Below are 20,599 nucleotides of genomic sequence, written 5' to 3' on the forward strand. Positions count from 1 at the left end.
ATATTCTATAGCAGCCTCAAAACATGTGTATTAACCCCTTAATGACCACAGCACTTTTCCATTTCTCCTGTTAAGTGTGGTCAGTCCACGGGTCATCATTACTTCTGGGATATTATCTCCTCCCCTACAGGAAGTGCAAGAGGATTCACCCAGCAGAGCTGCTATATAGCTCCTCCCCTCTACGTCACCTCCAGTCATTCTCTTGCACCCAACGAATAGATAGGATGTGTGAGAGGACTGTGGTGATTTAATGCCAAAGTGGAGCCCAATAGAAATTTATGTACTAACTGTATTGAGGCTACTTTAAATAAAAGTCAATCTGTACAAATTGAACATATTTCACCAGACAACGAGGGGAGAGTTATGCCGACTAACTCGCCTCACGTGTCAGTACCTGCATCTCCCGCTCGGGAGGTGCGTGATATTGTAGCGCCGAGTACATCTGGGCGGCCATTTCAAATCACATTACAAGATATGGCTACTGTTATGACTGAAGTTTTGGCTAAATTACCAGAACTTAGAGGCAAGCGTGATCACTCTGGGGTGAGAACAGAGTGCGCTGATAATATTAGGGCCATGTCAGACACTGCGTCACAGGCGGCAGAACATGAGGACGGAGAACTTCATTCTGTGGGTGACGGTTCTGATCCAAACAGATTGGATTCAGATATTTCAAATTTTAAATTTAAGCTGGAAAACCTCTGTGTATTACTAGGGGAGGTGTTAGCGGCTCTGAATGATTGTAACACAGTTGCAATACCAGAGAAAATGTGTAGGTTGGATAAATATTTTGCAGTACCGGCGAGTACTGATGTTTTTCCTATACCTAAGAGACTTACTGAAATTGTTACTAAGGAGTGGGATAGGCCCGGTGTGCCGTTCTCACCTCCTCCGATATTTAGAAAAATGTTTCCAATAGACACCACCACACGGGACTTATGGCAAACGGTCCCTAAGGTGGAGGGAGCAGTTTCTACTTTGGCTAAGCGTACCACTATCCCGGTGGAGGATAGCTGTGCCTTTTCAGATCCAATGGATAAAAAATTAGAGGGTTACCTTAAGAAAATGTTTGTTCAACAAGGTTTTATACTGCAACCTCTTGCATGTATTGCGCCTGTCACGGCTGCAGCAGCATTTTGGTTTGAGTCTCTGGAAGAGACACTTGAATCATCTACATTAGATGAGATTACACTCAAACTTAGAACCCTTAAGTTAGCTAACTCATTTATTTCAGATGCCGTAGTACATTTAACTAAACTTACGGCTAAGAATTCCGGATTTGCCATTCAGGCACGCAGAGCGCTGTGGCTAAAATCCTGGTCAGCTGATGTTACTTCTAAATCTAAATTGCTTAATATACCTTTCAAAGGGCAGACCTTATTCGGGCCCGGTTTGAAGGAGATTATCGCTGACATTACAGGAGGTAAAGGCCATGCCCTGCCTCAGGACAAAGCCAAACCTAGGGCTAGACAGTCTAATTTTCGTTCCTTTCGTAATTTTAAAACAGGAACAGCATCAACTTCCTCTGCACCAAAACAGGAAGGAGCTGTTGCTCGCTACAGACAAGACTGGAAACCTAACCAGTCCTGGAACAAGGGCAAGCAGGCCAGGAAACCTGCTGCTGCCCCTAAGACAGCATGAATCGAGGGCCCCCGATCCGGGACCGGATCTAGTAGGGGGCAGACTTTCTCTCTTCGCCCAGGCTTGGGCAAGAGATGTTCAGGATCCCTGGGCGTTAGAGATCATATCTCAGGGATACCTTCTGGACTTCAAATCCTCTCCCCCAAGAGGGAGATTTCACCTGTCAAGGTTGTCAACAAACCAAATAAAGAAAGAAGCGTTCCTACGCTGCGTACAAGATCTTTTATTAATGGGAGTGATCCATCCAGTTCCGCGGTCGGAACAAGGACAAGGGTTTTACTCAAATCTGTTTGTAGTTCCCAAAAAAGAGGGAACTTTCAGGCCAATCTTGGATTTAAAGATCCTAAACAAATTCCTAAGAGTTCCATCGTTCAAGATGGAAACGATTCGAACAATTTTGCCCATGATCCAAGAGGGTCAGTACATGACCACAGTGGATTTAAAGGATGCTTACCTTCACATACCGATTCACAGAAATCATTACCGGTATCTAAGGTTTGCCTTTCTAGACAGGCATTACCAGTTTGTAGCTCTTCCATTCGGATTGGCTACAGCTCCAAGAATCTTCACAAAGGTTCTGGGTACTCTTCTGGCGGTACTAAGACCGCGAGGAATTTCGGTAGCTCCGTACCTAGACGACATTCTGATACAAGCTTCAAGCTTTCAAACTGCCAAGTCTCATACAGAGTTAGTACTGGCATTTATAAGGTCGCATGGATGGAAGGTGAACGAAAAGAAGAGTTCTCTCTTTCCACTCACAAGAGTTCCCTTCTTGGGGACTCTGATAGATTCTGTAGAAATGAAGATTTACCTGACAGAAGACAGGTTAACAAAGCTTCAAAATGCATGCCGTGTCCTTCATTCCATTCAACACCCGTCAGTAGCTCAATGCATGGAGGTGATCGGCTTAATGGTAGCGGCAATGGACAATAGTACCTTTTGCACGCCTACACCTCAGACCGCTGCAATTGTGCATGCTAAGTCAGTGGAATGGGGATTACTCAGATTTGTCCCCCACTCTGAATCTGAATCAAGAGACCAGAAATTCTCTTCTATGGTGGCTTTATCGGCCACACCTGTCCAGGGGGATGCCATTCAGCAGGCCAGACTGGACAATTGTAACAACAGACGCCAGCCTACTAGGTTGGGGCGCTGTCTGGAATTCTCTGAAGGCTCAGGGACTATGGAATCAGGAGGAGAGTCTCCTTCCAATAAACATTCTGGAATTGAGAGCAGTTCTCAATGCCCTTCTGGCTTGGCCCCAGTTAACAACTCGGGGGTTCATCAGGTTTCAGTCGGACAACATCACGACTGTAGCTTACATCAACCATCAGGGAGGGACAAGAAGCTCCCTAGCAATGATGGAAGTATCAAAGATAATTCGCTGGGCAGAGTCTCACTCTTGCCACCTGTCTGCAATCCACATCCCGGGAGTGGAGAACTGGGAGGCGGATTTCTTAAGTCGTCAGACTTTTCATCCGGGGGAGTGGGAACTTCATCCGGAGGTCTTTGCCCAGATACTTCAACGTTGGGGCAAACCAGAGATAGATCTCATGGCGTCTCGTCAGAACGCCAAACTTCCTCGCTACGGGTCCAGATCCAGGGATCCGGGAGCGGTTCTGATAGATGCTTTGACAGCACCTTGGACCTTCGGGATGGCTTATGTGTTTCCACCCTTCCCGATGCTTCCTCGATTGATTGCCAGAATCAAACAGAAGAGAGCATCAGTGATTCTAATAGCACCTGCATGGCCACGCAGGACTTGGTATGCAGATCTAGTGGACATGTCATCCTGTCCGCCTTGGTCTCTTCCTCTGAAACAGGACCTTCTGATCCAGGGTCCATTCAAACATCAAAATCTAACTTCTCTGAAGCTGACTGCTTGGAAATTGAACGCTTGATTTTATCAAAACGTGGTTTTTCTGAGCCAGTTATTGATACCTTAATACAGGCTAGGAAGCCTGTTACCAGAAGGATTTACCATAAAATATGGCGTAAATACTTATATTGGTGCGAATCCAAGAGTTACTCATGGAGTAAGGTTAGGATTCCAAGGATATTGTCTTTTCTACAAGAAGGTTTAGAAAAGGGGTTATCCGCTAGTTCTTTAAAGGGACAGATTTCAGCTCTGTCCATTCTTTTACACAAACGTCTGTCAGAAGTTCCGGACGTTCAAGCTTTTTGTCAGGCTTTAGCTAGGATCAAGCCTGTGTTTAAAACTGTTGCTCCGCCATGGAGTTTGAACTTAGTTCTTAATGTTTTACAGGGTGTTCCGTTTGAACCCCTTCATTCCATTGATATCAAATTGTTATCTTGGAAAGTTCTGTTTTTAATGGCTATTTCCTCGGCTCGAAGAGTTTCTGAGTTATCTGCCTTACATTGTGATTCTCCTTATCTGATTTTTCATTCAGACAAGGTAGTTCTGCGTACTAAACCTGGGTTCCTACCTAAGGTGGTCACTAACAGGAATATCAATCAAGAGATTGTTGTTCCATCTTTGTGTCCTAATCCTTCCTCGAAGAAGGAACGTCTGCTACACAATCTAGATGTAGTCCGTGCCCTGAAATTTTATCTACAGGCAACTAAGGATTTTCGTCAAACGTCTTCCCTGTTTGTCGTTTATTCTGGTCAGAGGAGAGGTCAAAAAGCTTCGGCTACCTCTCTCTCTTTTTGGCTTCGTAGCATAATACGATTAGCCTATGAGACTGCTGGACAGCAGCCTCCTGAAAGAATTACAGCTCATTCTACTAGAGCTGTGGCTTCCACTTGGGCCTTTAAGAATGAGGCTTCTGTTGAACAGATTTGCAAGGCTGCAACTTGGTCTTCTCTTCATACTTTTTCCAAATTTTACAAATTTGACACTTTTGCTTCTTCGGAGGCTGTTTTTGGGAGAAAGGTTCTTCAGGCAGTGGTTCCCTCCGTATAAAGAGCCTGCCTGTCCCTCCCGTCATCCGTGTACTTTTGCTTTGGTATTGGTATCCCAGAAGTAATGATGACCCGTGGACTGACCACACTTAACAGGAGAAAACAAAATTTATGCTTACCTGATAAATTCATTTCTCCTGTAGTGTGGTCAGTCCACGGCCCGCCCTGTTTTTTTATGGCAGGCTTAAAAATTTTTTGGATTATACTCCAGTCACCACTACACCCTTGGGCTTCTCCTTTCTCGTTGGTCCTTTGGTCGAATGACTGGAGGTGACGTAGAGGGGAGGAGCTATATAGCAGCTCTGCTGGGTGAATCCTCTTGCACTTCCTGTAGGGGAGGAGATAATATCCCAGAAGTAATGATGACCCGTGGACTGACCACACTACAGGAGAAATGAATTTATCAGGTAAGCATAAATTTTGTTTTTCTGTCCGTTTGGGACCAAGGCTATTTTTACATTTCTGCGGTGTTTGTGTTTAGCTGTAATTATCCTGTTACTCATTTACTGTACCCACGCATATTATATACTGTTTTTCTCGCCATTAAATGGGCTTTCTAAAGATACCATTATTTTCATCATATCTTATAATTTACCATAAAAAAATTATAAAATATGAGGAAAAGATGGAAAAAAACGCAGTTTTTCTAACTTTGACCCCCAAAATCTGTTACACATCTACAACCACCAAAAAACACCCATGCTAAATAGTTTCTAAATTTTGTCCTGAGTTTATAAATACCCAATGTTTACATGTTCTTTGCTTTTTTTGCAAGTTATAGGGCAATAAATACAAGTAGCACTTTGCTATTTCCAAACCACTTTTTTTCAAAATTAGCGCTAGTTACATTGGAACCCTGATATCTGTCTGGAATCCCTGAATATCCCTTGACATGTATATATATTTTTTTAGAAGACATCCCAAAGTATTGATCTAGGCCCATTTTGGTATATTTCATGCCACCATTTCACTACAAAATGCGATCAAATAAAAAAAAATGTTCACTTTTTCACAAATGTTTTCACAAACTTTAGGTTTCTCATTGAAATTATTTACAAACAACTTGTGCAATTATGGCATACATGGTTGTAAATGTTTCTCTGGGATCCCCTTTGTTCAAAAATAGCAGACATATATGGCTTTGGCATCGCTTTTTGGTATTTAGAAGGCCGCTAAATGCCGCTGCGCACCACACGTGTATTATGCCCAGCAGTGGAGGGGTTAATTAGGGAGCATGTAGGGAGCTTGTAGTTTTAATTTTAGCTTTAGTGTAGTGTAGTAGACAACCCAAAGTATTGATCTAGGCCCATTTTGGTATATTTCATGCTACCATTTCACCGCCAAATGCGAACAAATAAAAATAAAACGTAAAATTTTCCCAATTTTAGGTTTCTCACTAAAATTATTTACAAACAGCTTGTGCAATTATGGCATAAATGGTTGTAAAAGCTTCTCTGGGATCCCCTTTGTTCAGAAATAGCAGACATATATGGCTTTGGCTTTGCTTTTTGGTAATTAGAAGGCAGCTAAATGCTGCTGCGCACCATACGTGTATAATGCCCAGCAGTGAAGGGGTTAATTAGGGAGCTTTTAGGGAGCTTGCAGGGTTAATTTTAGCTTTAGTGTAGGTATCAACCTCCCACATGACACATCACACCCCCAGATCCCTCCCAAACAGCTCTCTTCCCTCCCCCACCCCACAATTGTCCCCGCCATCTTAAGTACTGGCAGTAAGTCTGCCAGTACTAAAATAAGAGGTTTTTTTGGGTTTTTTTTTTTTTAAATAATAATTCTGTTCTGTAGTATCCTCCCTTAGCCCCCAACCTCCCTGATCCCCCCCAAACTGCTCTCTAACCCCCCCTCTCTCTGCCTTATTGCGCCATATTGGGTACTGGCAGCTGTCTGCCAGTGCCCAGTTTGAAATCAAATATGTTTTTTTTTTATTTATTTTTAAAAAAATACTATTTTCTGTAGTGTAGCTGCCCTCCCTCAACCCCCAACCCCCCAACCCCTGCCAGATCGCTCAAAATTTTTTAAATGCCCACCCTCACTCCCACCGAGTAAAACCTTGTGCTCCCACCGAGTACCATTATTGTTCCATAGTGTAGGGTTCCCACCCGCGCACGCGCGCCCCCGCTCCCGTGCACGCGCGCGCACCCGCTCCAGTTCACGCGCGCGCACCTGCGCGCGCACCCGCACTCAATCCCGCCCCCCTTCCCACCGATGGCCGCCCACCCGCCTCCCTGGGTAAGCTCCCACCCACCAACGAACATGGCCATCAATGGCCGATGCAGAGAGGGCCACAGGGTGGCTCTCTCTGCATCGGACCGCTAAAAAATGTTATAGCAGGATGCCTCAATATCGAGGCATCACTGCTATAACATGAAAGCAGTTGGAAGTGATCAGGATCGCTTCCACTGCTTTCAAAGACCAACGACGTATGGGGTACGTCCTTGGTCGTTAACTGCATTTTTTTGCAGGACGTACCCCATACGTCGTTGGTCGTTAAGGGGTTAAACCTTATACCATTAAAGGGGCAACCTTACACTAATAGTGCAAGGACATAATACCATGGTATCTGTTGTAATATCTAAGGGAAATACACTAATTAAAGCCCCTAACATCATAGGTAATGCACTAACTCCCCAAAAGGGATACTAGAGCTAATGGTACTTAAATGGTGAGGAATGTGTGTATATATATATATATATATATATATATATATACATACACACAATTTACCATAAAAACTATCCAGGTGCCTAGGGGGTACCGAACCCTGGTCTCCAACATCATAGGTAGAATTCTTAACCACTGTGCTGCAGCAATACTGATAGAAAATACTTGAAGGATATAGGTACCAAACCTCAATACTATAAGCGGAGTGCTGATGCACAGAGGCCAGGATTGGCACTACAACCATCTCTGTTTATTGTGATCAATCTTCAAATTCAGTGAATTGTATATATATGATAATTTTAAATCTGCCAATGATTAATCAGATCATATTCCGAGTTAAATCCTGACGGAACTCGGGTCCCAAGCCTGAAGATCCAATACATTTCATTTTTACTTAGGATCTTGTGCTTATCACCCCCTCTTTTGGGAAGAGTAGTTTTGTCTATTACTTGCCACCTGAAAGAGTCCAGGCTTTTATTATGATCGAGGGCAAAATGTTGGACAAGAGGGGTAGTGGATTTACCAATAGAAATAGTAGAGAAATGCTCTCTAATTCTAGACCCCACGTGACGTGTCGTTTGTCCAACATACTGTCGTCTGCACAAGTAATGGCGTAAGTAACAAAAGTAGAGTTACAATTTAGACAATGTTTGATGTTAAAAGTTTCTTGTGTTACTTCAGATTTAAATGTTTTGGACAATATGGCATAGTCACAGGGTCTGAACTTATTCCTACCACACCTGAACATGCCCAAATGTGTCAACCATGAGCTTTTATTAGTTTGTAATGGGGGCAGGTCTGATGGTGAAATTATATTGCCAATGGTCTTACCTTGTCTAAAAGAATATCTAATGCCTTTGTCTACACAAGCTGTCAGTTTGTCGTCGGCAACAATAAGTTTAAAGTGCTTCTTCACTATCCCACATATTTGTCTGTATTGACTACTGTGTCCTGTGACAAAAGTCACACCTCTAAATTGATTAGTGCTCTCATTGGAAGGACCCTCCATGGAGTCCCGTAAGAGGTAATCTCGCTCAATCCCAGCCGCCTCCATACATGGTTGGTTGATGACTCTACTTGAGTACCCTCTTTGTCTCAGGCGTGAACTAAATTCATTTGCTCTGTTTTGATCGAGGCTCTTTTAAAATGGACATATTGTCCCTTGGCGACTACATAGGGCACAAAGTCAGGGTGGCAAGATTTAGCATGCAGCAGGGTGTTGCCTGCTATGGGTTTCCTATATACATCAGTGATCACTTTGCCATCCTCTCACGCCCTAAGTGTCACATCAAGATAATTGATGGATTCCCTTTGAAAGTTGAAGGTAAATTTGAGGTTTAAATCATTTGTTTAAGCCAATTTACAAATGAACTGGCCGTTTGGTGATCCCCTTTAAAGATGAAAATGAGATCATCAATGTATCTCTTATAAAAGGAAATGCAGGGTCCATAGGGTTTTCTATCCCCAAATATGTGGGACAGCTCCCACCAACCTAAAAATACGTTGGCATAGGAGGGGGTGAATTTTGCCCCCATAGCTGTCCCACATATCTGGAGGTAGAAATTGCCCTCAAACTTAAAGAAATTATTAGTGAGCAAAAAACTTGTGACCTTAATTACAAATTCCTGAAACTCTGAAGTGTAGTCGGAATCTTCCTTCAGGAAGAAACGTATAGCTTCCAGACCTCTGGGACAAGGAATAGAGGAATATAGGGCGCCTACATCAATAGAGAGCCAGGAATGCATCGCAGGAACCCATTCAATGTCACTCACCAGCTTCAAAATCTGCTTTGTCTCTCTCAGGTAGCTATTTAGTGAGACCACCAGGGGGCACAAAATTGCGTCCAACCACTGGGATAAATGCTCCAATAGTGGACCAATACCGCTCACTATCAGACGACCCTTCACCTCCCTTAAGGATTTATGCACCTTAGGAAGGTGATGGAAAATGGGCACTACTGGGTTAGGCACATACAGAAAATCTGCTGTCTCCTAATCAATAAAACCTTTATCTCTGGCATCATCTAAGAGCTGTGATAGCTTTCTTTGGAAACTCTTAGTGGGGTCAGAATTTTATAGTTATGAACATCCTCATGCTGACGTCTAGATTCCTGGATGTAGGTATCCCTGTTCAAAACTACAACTGATCCCCCCTTATCCGAAGATTTTATCACTATATCCTTACAATGTTTCAAATCTTTCAATGCTTTTCTCTCCAAAAAACTCAAATTAGATGGATTACCTTCACTTGAAATACGTGAGTGCAGGGATTTCAGATCACTTTCAACCCTTCTATAGAAGGTTTCCAAAATAGTACCCCAACTTTGTATGGGGTAAAAGGTAGAGGTAAGGAAATAAGTAGTGAGTTCCTCACTTCTAAGTCAAGCTATGACTACGGCTCTTCAGCTGAAACGCGTAAGCTTATCCTATACAGCTGTTTTTTGATCTTTTTGTTTTTAACATTGCTGGTGTGATTATGGACTTTTAATTACCTTTGCCTGGATATAATAAAAGCTACGTTTTATATATTTGGATATAGCTCTGCCTCTTTTCTCTATTTTTTGGTATTCTGTCCAGCACAGAGCAAATATCCACCCTTGCTGACTTCCTTAAAAGAGGTTTTGAGCCCACCTTAATGCTACGGACTGAAGCCGTTTAGGCTTTCTAACTTGCACATCATAGTGCTCTCTGCTGCAACGGATTGGCTAGTACAGTGCACACCCCCAACACGTCCACTTCTTGGCGATTTAGTGGAGGACAGCCCGGAGCTATCCCGGTTGCATCTACGGCAGAGCAGTCTCGCTCTGGCTGCATCGGATCAGCACTGGAACTTCCGGTACAACCCATATGCCCACGACTTGGTGAACAGCAGGAGGATTACCGGGATACCACGGGGTGATTCCTTTCCAGCAGTGGTTACTTACCGCCACTCACCGTAGGTATGCCTACACCAGTGATGTGCAGTCACTAGAGGCAGGTGAGGCAGTGCTTCACCTCTCATATGGGCAAAAATATATATTTTTTTATTGACTTTAAAAAAAAAAAAAAATTGTATTTTTTTTCCCCAGCATTTTTTTTTTCACAGCTATATGTTGTGCAATGAAGAGGCACAAGCAGGTCTGCCCACCATTACACAACATGCTGCGCCATCTACTGGATGAAAGTGGTTAAGATCATTGCATGGCCCATTAACTGCTTATTTGAGGCAGTCCTATTTGGGCTGAACCAATCCAGTGAGAGGCATTAAATGGAACTTAGGGTTGGGGCTGGATGTTAAATGATATAAAATAAAACAAAAACGGAAAAAGACTACTTTCATTTATTTTGTTGCTGTCCTGTGAACCTGCTAGCTTTGCTAAAGTGAAAAAGAGAGTTCTGTTCTTCCCCTCTAAGTGCAGTGGAATGTGCCACTGTCACTTCCTGAATCCTTACAGAGCAGGAAGAGAGAGGCACAGAGAGCACTGTTTCAGCCACATCTTATTAAAGTAAGATTTTACTGAAAAGGATTCTGTTAGTGAAAATGAAAATTCAATGAATGTGGTTTAGTGTTTTTTTACTCTTTTACAGCAAAGGATCGTTTTTGTATTTTGTTTACTCAAACTTTACACCTACTAACTTAGCAGCTTGCCTCTGTACTGCACACTAATGTATGGTCTCATTTAGTTATAGTCTCACTTAGTCTCTGTAGCTTTGCTGTTTTATTACTTAAAAATGCAGTGGTCCCTCTCCCCCCCCCCTTGTATGTGTGTGTGTGTGTGTGTGTGTGTCTCTCTCTCTCTATCCATCTCTCTCCTTATGTGTTGTTCTCCCCCATGGTCTCTTTCTCTCTCTATCTCTCTTCCTCCCCCTCTGACTCTCTCATCCCTTATGTGTCTCTCTAACCCTCTGTGTGTGATTGTGTCTCTCTCTAACCCTCTGTGTGTGATTGTGTGTCTCTCTCTAACCCTCTGTGTGTGTTTGTTTCTCTCTCTCTTTCTCTCTCTTTCTCTCTAACCCTCTGTGTGTGATTGTGTGTCTCTCTCTCTCTTTCTTTCTCTCTCTAACCCTCTGTGTGTGATTGTGTCTCTCTCTCTCTTTCTCTCTCTCTAACCCTCTGTGTGTGATTGTGTCTCTCTCTAACCCTCTGTGTGTGATTGTGTCTCTCTCTTTCTCGCTCTCTCTCTAACCCTCTGTGTGTGATTGTGTCTCTTGCGCTCTCTCTAACCCTCTGTGTGTGATTGTGTCTCTCTCTCTCTCTCTCTCTTTCTCTCTAACCCTCTGTGTGTGATTGTGTCTCTCTCTCTCTCTTTCTCTCTACCCCTCTGTGTGTGATTGTGTCTCTCTCTCTCTCTTTCTCTCTCTCTCTCTCTAACCCTCTGTGTGTGATTGTGTCTCTCTCTTTCTCTCTCTCTAACCCTCTGTGTGTGATTGTGTCTCTCTCTAACCCTCTGTGTGTGATTGTGTCTCTCTCTTTCTCTCTCTCTCTCTAACCCTCTGTGTGTGATTGTGTCTCTCGCTCTCTCTCTAACCCTCTGTGTGTGATTGTGTCTCTAGCTCTCTCTCTAACCCTCTGTGTGTGATTGTGTCTCTCGCGCTCTCTCTAACCCTCTGTGTGTGATTGTGTCTCTCTCTTTCTCTCTCTAACCCTCTGTGTGTGATTGTGTCTCTCTCTTTCTCTCTCTCTCTAACCCTCTGAGTGTGATTGTGTCTCTTTCTTTCTCTCTCTCTCTCTCTCTCTCTCTCTCTAACCCTCTGTGTGTGATTGTGTCTCTCTTTGTCTAACCCTCTGTATGTGATTGAATCATTGTGTCTCTCTCTCTTTCTCTCTCTAACCCTCTGTGTGTGATTGTCTCTCTCTCTCTCTCTCTCTCTCTCTCTCTCTCTTTATTTCTCTCTCTCTAACCCTCTGTGTGTGATTGTGTGTCTCTCTCTCTTTCTCTCTCTAACCCTCTGTGTGTGATTGTGTCTCTCTCTCTTTCACTATCTCTAACCCTCTGTGTGTGATTGTGTCTCTCTCTCTCTTTCTCTCTCTCTCTCTCTAACCCCTCTGTGTGTGATTGTGTCTCTCTCTCTTTCTCTCTCTCTCTAACCCCTCTGTGTGTGATTGTGTCTCTCTCTCTTTCTCTCTAACCCTCTGTGTCTCTCTCCCCCGTCTGTCTCTCCCTCTCCCCCCGAATGCTTTTCTGTGTTTCTGTCTACCTTTTATTTATTTAATTAATGAATTGATAGTGCCACCTGATGGTGTGGCTTTATTTAAAGGGGTGAGGCCAAGCGCCCCACCATCTTTAAATTTCACCAGCCGCCACTGGATCAAGACATTTTTATATTTACTGCATAATGAAAGAATCTATAAGCATAATTTGCAGCATTAAAGTAAAAAGTATGTTTTAAACATATATTTTAATGGGCATGGATTTCTAGATCTCATAATCAGAGCAAGCCTTGTGTTATCTGGCAAGAGTTTCTGTTACAATCCTTTTAGACTAAAATCAGATGTTTACTAAGTTGACCAGTTTTCCAAGACACCATTTAAAGGGACATGAAACCCATATCAATCCCATATGCAAATTTAAATAACTTTCCAATTTACATATAATATCTATTTTTTTTTCATTCTTTTGATATCCTTTGTTGAAAATCATATCTAAATATGCTCAGTAGCTGCTGATTGGTGGCTGCACATAGATACCACATGTGATTGGCTCACCCATGTGCATTGCTATTTCTTCAACAAAGGATATCTAAAGAATAAAGGCGTATCCTAGCCACTGCCTCACCAGCCTCTGACGTCACTGCACGTCACTGGCCTACACTCCAGTATTGAAAGGAAGTGTTTGGAAGCGGTGTAAGTACCGAACCTCAGACCGAAGTATCTGTATTGTTATCTGCTGGTGGAGAGATTCATCAGGTGAGAGATTGACCCAGAGAGGCATAGAGGGGTTTTGAAGTAAGCATGATTATATGATTGGATGTCGCTTTTCAGCCTAAATATATACGTATACATATATGCCCCTAACCTGAGGTCTCAATACCACCAGTGATTTTGTTATTTCTACCACAAAGCATAAGTTGTGTGGGCTCCTCTCTTGAATGTAATGATTTTTATTATTGCTATTTTTGAGTAGCAACCCTTCAGTTTAAGTTGTATCTGAAGGATTTCCCAGACTCAATATTCTCTCTGAACTGTTCCTTTTTATGAAGGGCCAGACAGAAACGCAATTCCTGAAACCCCACCTTTTTAGCATAACATCGTTTAAAGGGACATACAACCCATTTTTTTTCTTTCATGATTCAGATGGAACATACAATGTTAATCAACTTTCCAATTTACTTCCAATTTTCTGTTTTCTTATAATCTTTTGTTGAAAAGCAGGAAGGTAAGTTCAGGTGTGTGCACGTGTCTGCAGCTCTATATAGAAGCAGTTTTGCAACAATGTTATACATTAGCAAGGACACTAGATGGCAGCACTATTTCCTGTCATGTAGTGCCCCAAACGTGCTTAATAACTATCTAGATATCTCTTCAACAAAGAATAACATAAGAACAAAGCAAATTTGATAATTGAAGTAATGCACCATCTCTGGTTAGAAACTAAAAAGTGTGCACATAAGGTGCAAACTGATAGCCCTCCCAAAAATAATAGCACTGTCTGTGTTTTGTTTTATCTTTTAGGTATTGTTTGGAACACAGACTTGGTGGAGACACTGGAGTTACAAAACCTGATGCTATGCTCCCTCCATACTGTTTATTCTGCTGAAGCACGGAAGGAAAGCCGTGGAGCTCATGCCCGAGAAGACTACAAGGTTTGAAGAAAATTAGCTTTAGTTCTTTTTTGTTCCGTTGTATAGTTATTTATAGATATTTAGTGTTATAGATATTTAATGTTGATTTTAAAATAGATAATGTATTAGGTATCAATTTTCTTCTTGCTAAATTCACTTTGAATAAATTCACTGCTTTAAATAAGATTATATTCTTCTATTACTTTGCAAATCAGAAATGTTATCATGGAAAACAATCTATCTATAATTGTAGTTTCTAAAAATTTAAAATTGGTTTGGATATGTAAATGTACTCCACAGTAAATGATTTAACTAACGCCTGCTTGATTGTGATTGGCCTATCAATATTTTTTTACTTTAACGTTCTGTTTTCCTTACATTTTTTTATTTTGTAATTTTAAAATAGCCTAACAATGCCAGATCATATAAAATGTTTCCATCAGTCCTGCTCTGTCAGTAATCATGACTATGCATTGTACTGTTGGAGCTCAGACTTTGCTTGACAGTGTGAGAGAAAGTTTTTTGAGACATGTATAGGCAGAAAAAGCAGAGGTGCTCAGAGAAACTTAAAGGGACATAAAACAGTATGAACTAACATGTTTCTAAATATATAATGCAGCCAAAGCTTACCTGCAAAAGGGTTTCTATTTTAACTCTCATTAACCCCTTTAATTCAAGCATAGTTTTGTATGCATCAAGCTCCCCCTGTACATTTACATATATAGAAGGTGCTATCCAGTCCATAGCTTCTTCAGAATGCACACATGCACGGTAGGGGGCTTAGTCACATGGCACCTGACTAAAGCAATGCACAGTATAATGCTGAAGCTTTCACAAAGCATATGACATTATCCTTATGGAAACGAGTAAGCCTTTTGGCAACAAACAATAGCAGTACCTGCTGTACCTCCTCAACCCCCCCCCCCCCTTGTTTGCATAAGTAACACTTTGTTATATGATAGTAAAAAGGTTTAGACTAGGACACTGATAAGGAGTGAAGCAGGCTTCACTTGGGAACACTGAAGTTTAAGTAATTTTAAAATTTTATTAAAGTACTTCTAAGCTTTTTTTTTCACACACTGTTTTACCTCAGTTGACCCTTTTATTATATGCACATAACTCAAAATGTTTTATGCCACTTTAATCAGTAAGATAAAAGTGCAGAGATGGTGATGGGGAAGTCAAGATACCAAGGGTCCAATTCTCTAATGCTCTCATGGCTTGTGAGATTCTATATTTTGCCAGTACTATGAAACCCCTGTTCTTATTCTATAAAGGCATTTTTTACCTTGAAATCAGTGTGTCTGGCAGAAAATTAAAAAATTGTTTTGCAAAAACTGTAGTGGGGTGATAAAGAAAGGAGTAAAAAGCATAAAAAAAGGAATTTGGAAATAATTGTGCTTTATACAAAAAATCATAACCACCATAAAAAGGGTGGGTCTCATGGACTCTTGCCAATATGAAAGAAATTAACTTATCAGGTAAGTTCTCTCATAAATTATGTTTTCTTTCATGTAATTGGCAAGAGTCCATGAGCTAGTGACATATGGGATAGTAATATCCAAGATGTGGAACTCCGCAGAAGAGTCACTAGAGAGGGAGGGATTAAAATAATAACAGCCATTTTCCGCTGAAAAAATTAATCCACAACCCAAAATATAAGTTTATTCTCATAAATGAAAAGAAAAAAACTTAAACATAAGCAGAGGAATCAAACTGAAACAGCTGCCTGAAAAACTTTTCTACCAAAAAGTGCTTCTGAGGAAGCAAATATATCAAAACAGTAGAATTTAGTAAATGTTTGCAAAGAAGACCAAGTTGCTGCTTTGCAAATCTGATCAACTGAAGCTTCATTCTTAAAAGCCCACAAAGTGGAGACTGATCTAGTAGAATGAGCAGTAATTCTCTGAGGCGGGGGAGCCTTCTGACCTTTCCTAGAACCAGAAAAGACAACAAATAGACTAGAAGTCTTTCTGAAATCTTTAGTAGCTTCAACATAATATTTCAAAGCTCTTACAACATCCAAAGAATGTAAGGATCTCTCCAAAGAATTCTTAGGATTAGGACACAGAGAAGGAACAACAATTTCTCTATTAATGTTGTTAGAATTCACAACTTTAGGTAGAAATTTAAATGAAATCCGCAAAACTTCCTTATCGTGATGGAAAATCAGAAAAGGAGATTCACAAGAAAGAGCAGATAATTCTGAAACTCTTCTCATAGAAGAGATTGCCAAAAGGAAAAACACTTTCCAAGAAAGTAGTTTAATGTCCAAAGAATGCATAGGCTCAAACGGAGGAGCCTGTAAAGCCTTCAAAACCAAATTAAGACTCCAAGGAGGAGAGATTGATTTAATGACAGGCTTGATACGGACCAAAGCCTGTACAAAACAGTGAATATCAGGAAGCTTAGCAATCTTTCTGTGAAATAAAACAGAAAGAGCAGAGATTTGTCCCTTCAAGGAACTTGCAGACAAACATTTATCCAAACAATCCTGAAGAAACTGTAAAATTCTAGGAATTCTAAAAGAATGCCAGGAGAATTTATGAGAAGAACACCATGAAATATGTCTACCAAACTCGATAATAAACCTTCCTAGAAACAGATTTACGAGTCTGTAACATAGTATTAATCACTGAGTCAGAGAAACCTCTATGACTAAGCACTAAGCGTTCAATTTCCATACCTTCAAATTTAATGATTTGAGATCCTGATGGAAAAACGGACCTTTAGACAGAAGGTCTGGTCTTAAAGGAAGTGGCCAATTTTGGCAACTGGACATCCGAACATGATCCGCATACTAAAACCTGTGAGGCCATGCTGGAGCTACCAGTAACACAAACGATTGTTCCATGATGATCTTAGAAATCACTCTTGGAAGATGATCTAGAGGCGGGAAGATATAAGCAGGTTGGTAACACCAAAGAACTGCTAACGCATCCACTGGCCTCTATTTAACAAGGTCTGACGGACATGATCCTACAGTGCGGATCAGGTCCGCCAGACTTCGCTGAATACAGAGAGCAATATGCTCTCCATATTCAGCATTGCACCAGCAGCTCACAAGAGCTGCTGGTGCAATGCCGCCCCCTGCAGACTCGCGGCCAATGGGCCGCCAGCAGGGGGTGTCAATCAACCCGATCGTACTCAGAGCTTGATAGATAGGCCCCACTGTCTCCGCCTGAGGATCCCTGGACCTGGACAGGTACCTGGAAAGTTTCTTGTTTAGATGGGAAGCCATCAGATCTATTTCTGGAAGACCCCACATCTGAACAATCTGAAAAAACACATATGGATGGAGCAACCACTCCCCCGGATGTAAAGTCTGACAGCTGAGATAATCCGCTTCCCAATTGTCTACACCTGAGATATGAACTGCAGAAATTAGACAGGAGCTGGATTCCGCCCAAGAAAGTATCCAAGATACTTCTTTCATAGCTTGGGGACTGTGAGTCCCACCCTGATGATTGACATATGCCACAGTTGTGATATTGTCTGTCTGAAAACAAATGAACGGTTCTCTCTTCAACAGAGGCCAAACCTGAAGAGCCCTGAAAATATCACAGAGTTCTAAAATATTGATTGGTAACCTCGCCTCTTGAGATTTCCAAACCCCTTGTGCTGTCAGAAATCCCCAGACAGATCCCCAACCTGAAATACTTGCATCTGTTGTGATGACAGTACAGGTTGGACGAACAAAAGAGGCCCCTTGAACTATACAATGATGATCTAACCACCAAGTCAGAGAGAGTCGAACATTGGGATTTAAGGATATTAATTGTGATATCTTTGTATAATCCCTGCACCATTGATTCAGCATACAAAGCTAGAGAGGTCTCATATGAAAACGAGCAAAGGGGATCGCGTCCGATGCTGCAGTCATGAGACCTAAAACTTCCATGCACAAAGCTACTGAAGGGAATGATTGAGACTGAAGGTTCAGACTAGCTGAAACCAATTTTAATCGTCTCTTGTCTGTTAGAGACAGAGTTATGGACACTGAATCTATCTGGAAACCTAAAAAGGTGACCCTTGTCTGAGGAATCAAGGAACTTTTTGGTAAATTGATCCTCCAACCATGTCAACACTAGTTGATTCGTGTGAGATTCTGCAGAATGTAAAGACTGAGCTAGTACCAAGATATCGTCCAAATAAGGAAACACCGCAATACCCTGTTCTCTGATTACAGAGAGTAGGGCACCGAGAACCTTTGAAAAGATTCTTGGAGCTGTCGCTAGGCCAAATGGAAGACAGACAAATTGGTAATGTTTGTCTAGAAAAGAGAATCTCAGGAACTGATAGTGGTCTGGATGAATTGGAATATGAAGTTATGCATCCTGTAAGTCTATCGTGGACATATAATGACCTTGCTGAACAAAAGACAGAATAGTCCTTATAGTCACCATTTTGAAAGTTGGCACTCTTACAAAACGATTCAAAATTTTCAGATCCAGAACTGGCCTGAATGAATTTTCTTTCTTTGGAACAATGAATAGATTTGAATAAAACCCCAGACCCTGTTCCTGGTATGATTACCCCTGAAAGCTCCAGGTCTGAAACACACTTCAGAAAAGCCTGAGCCTTTACTGGATTTGCTGGGATGCGTGAGAGAAAAAAAATCTGCCCAAATACTTTGAAAGAATCTTAATTTGCCCCCTACCAGCTGAGCTGGAATGAGGGCCGCACCTTCATGCAGACTTGGGGGCTGGCTTTGGTTTCTTAAACAGCTTGGATTTATTCCAACTTGAAGAAGGTTTCCAATTTGAACCAGATTCTTTGGGGGAAGGATTGGGTTTCTGTTCCTTATTTTGTCGAAAGGAACGAAAACGTTTAGAAGCTTTAGATTTACCCTTAGGTCTTTTATCCTGAGGGAAGAAAACTCCCTTCCCCCAGTGACAGTTGAAATAATCGAATCCAACTGAGAACCAAATAAATTATTACCTTGGAAAGAAATAGATAGTAATCTAGATTGAGATACCATGTCAGCATTCCAATATTTGAGCCACAAAGCTCTTCTAGATAAAATAGCTAAAGACATAGATTTAACATCAATTTTGATGATATCAAAAATGGCATCACAGATAAAATGATTAGCATGTTGAAGCAAGCGAACAATGCTAGACAAATCAGGATCTGTTTCCTGTTGCATTAAACGTTCCAACCAAAAAGTTGATGCAGCTGCAACATCAGCCATAGAAATGGCAGGCCTGAGAAGATAGCCAGAATATAAATAAGCTTTCCTTAGATAAGATTCAAGTTTCCTATCTAAAGTGTCCTTAAAGGAAATACTATCTTCCATAGGAATAGTAGTACGTTTGGAAAGAGTAGAAATAGCCCCATCAACTCTGGGGATCTTTCCCCAAAACTCTAAACTAACTACTGAGAAAGGATACAATATTTTAAACCTTGAAGAAGGGATAAAAGAAGTACCAGGCCTACTCCATTCCTTAGAAATCATACCAGAAATACCATCAGGAACTGGAAAAACCTCTGGAGTAACCACAGGAGGTTTATAAATAGAGTTTAAACGTTTACTAGTTTTAGTATCCAGAGGACTAGTTTCCTCAATATCCAACGTAATCAACACCTCCTTTTTTTTTTTTTTTTTTTATTGAATAAGAAAAAGGCATTGCATAAAAAGAAAATACATGTGGATGGTATAACATTGTATATCAAGGACTGTAAACATGGATATATTTGCCTGGGATAATTGCCCAGGGTTCGACTATGTAATGTCCAAAACTCAAAACCAAAATGGGATTTTGACATTTATACATTTTGTTAATACATTGGGTTATTAAGTAAACTGTAAAAGTAAATGCTAAGTGGAACAAAGATCTAGTAGTAAACATAGGCTGTTGACAAGAGTAACCTGAAAGGAGATAGGGGTGATTAGGGGGGAGGAAAAAAAAGGGGGGCGGAGGGGTTAAGGGAAGGGGGGGGGAAGCAGACAAGCTATGTATAGGGAAACTCGTTTCAAGCCAAGATACCCTAAACTTATGTGTTCGAAGGTTTTAAAGTTTATCTAGCTGTTTCCATATTTCCCATATCTGCAAATATAGGAGTGGTTTATTATGTTGAGTGAAAATTGGGTCTTCCATAAGTTCTAGGTAGGTCATTATTTTAACTATTTTGCACCAGGTAGGTTCCAAAGTCTGGCTGTTGACACCTTAGCTGCCATGAGTAAGTATGTACTAAGGAGGTCAGTCGGGGTTGAGGAAGTCTTAATGTCCAAATGAAATAGAATGGTTTGCGGGGTGGTCCCTAGTAGGGGATCTAATTTCATACATTTGTGTGACATCTCAGTCCAGAAAGGCCCACCAGCCCGCATCCTCTCCAACACAATGGGGAATTTAGGGGGGAAATTTTGAAAAGCCTGAGAGGTGTGAGATGCCACTGTGTGCAGACTTTGATATATAATTCTAGTACGGTGATACAATGAAGGGCCTGCCTGGTAAGCGCGGCGGCTCTGGACCACTTGCTCTGCTCCGCGTGGAAGTGAAGGGCTCTCTCCCAGGCCATAATGTAGACTGATTTGTAGAAGGTAGGGGGGTTCAGCAGATCCCTATAGGAAATCGATATTTGCTAACCAA

At 41.5% G+C, this 20,599-nt stretch overlaps 1 protein-coding gene across 1 annotated transcript in view; it reads left to right on the top strand.

Annotated features, from left to right (window-relative positions):
- Positions 1–20,599, top strand: part of LOC128644497 (succinate dehydrogenase [ubiquinone] flavoprotein subunit, mitochondrial) — a gene marked incomplete at its 3' end in the record, with an annotated part of 402,567 nt that overhangs the window by 341,686 nt on the left and 40,282 nt on the right. The window contains exon 13 of the mRNA XM_053697078.1: positions 13,897–14,027. Within this exon, the coding sequence (XP_053553053.1) occupies positions 13,897–14,027 (131 nt within the window). The remainder of the gene's footprint in view (positions 1–13,896; positions 14,028–20,599) is intronic.

Source organism: Bombina bombina, unplaced genomic scaffold, assembly GCF_027579735.1.
Source record: "Bombina bombina isolate aBomBom1 unplaced genomic scaffold, aBomBom1.pri scaffold_463, whole genome shotgun sequence".
Classification (NCBI taxonomy): Eukaryota; Metazoa; Chordata; class Amphibia; order Anura; family Bombinatoridae; genus Bombina; species Bombina bombina.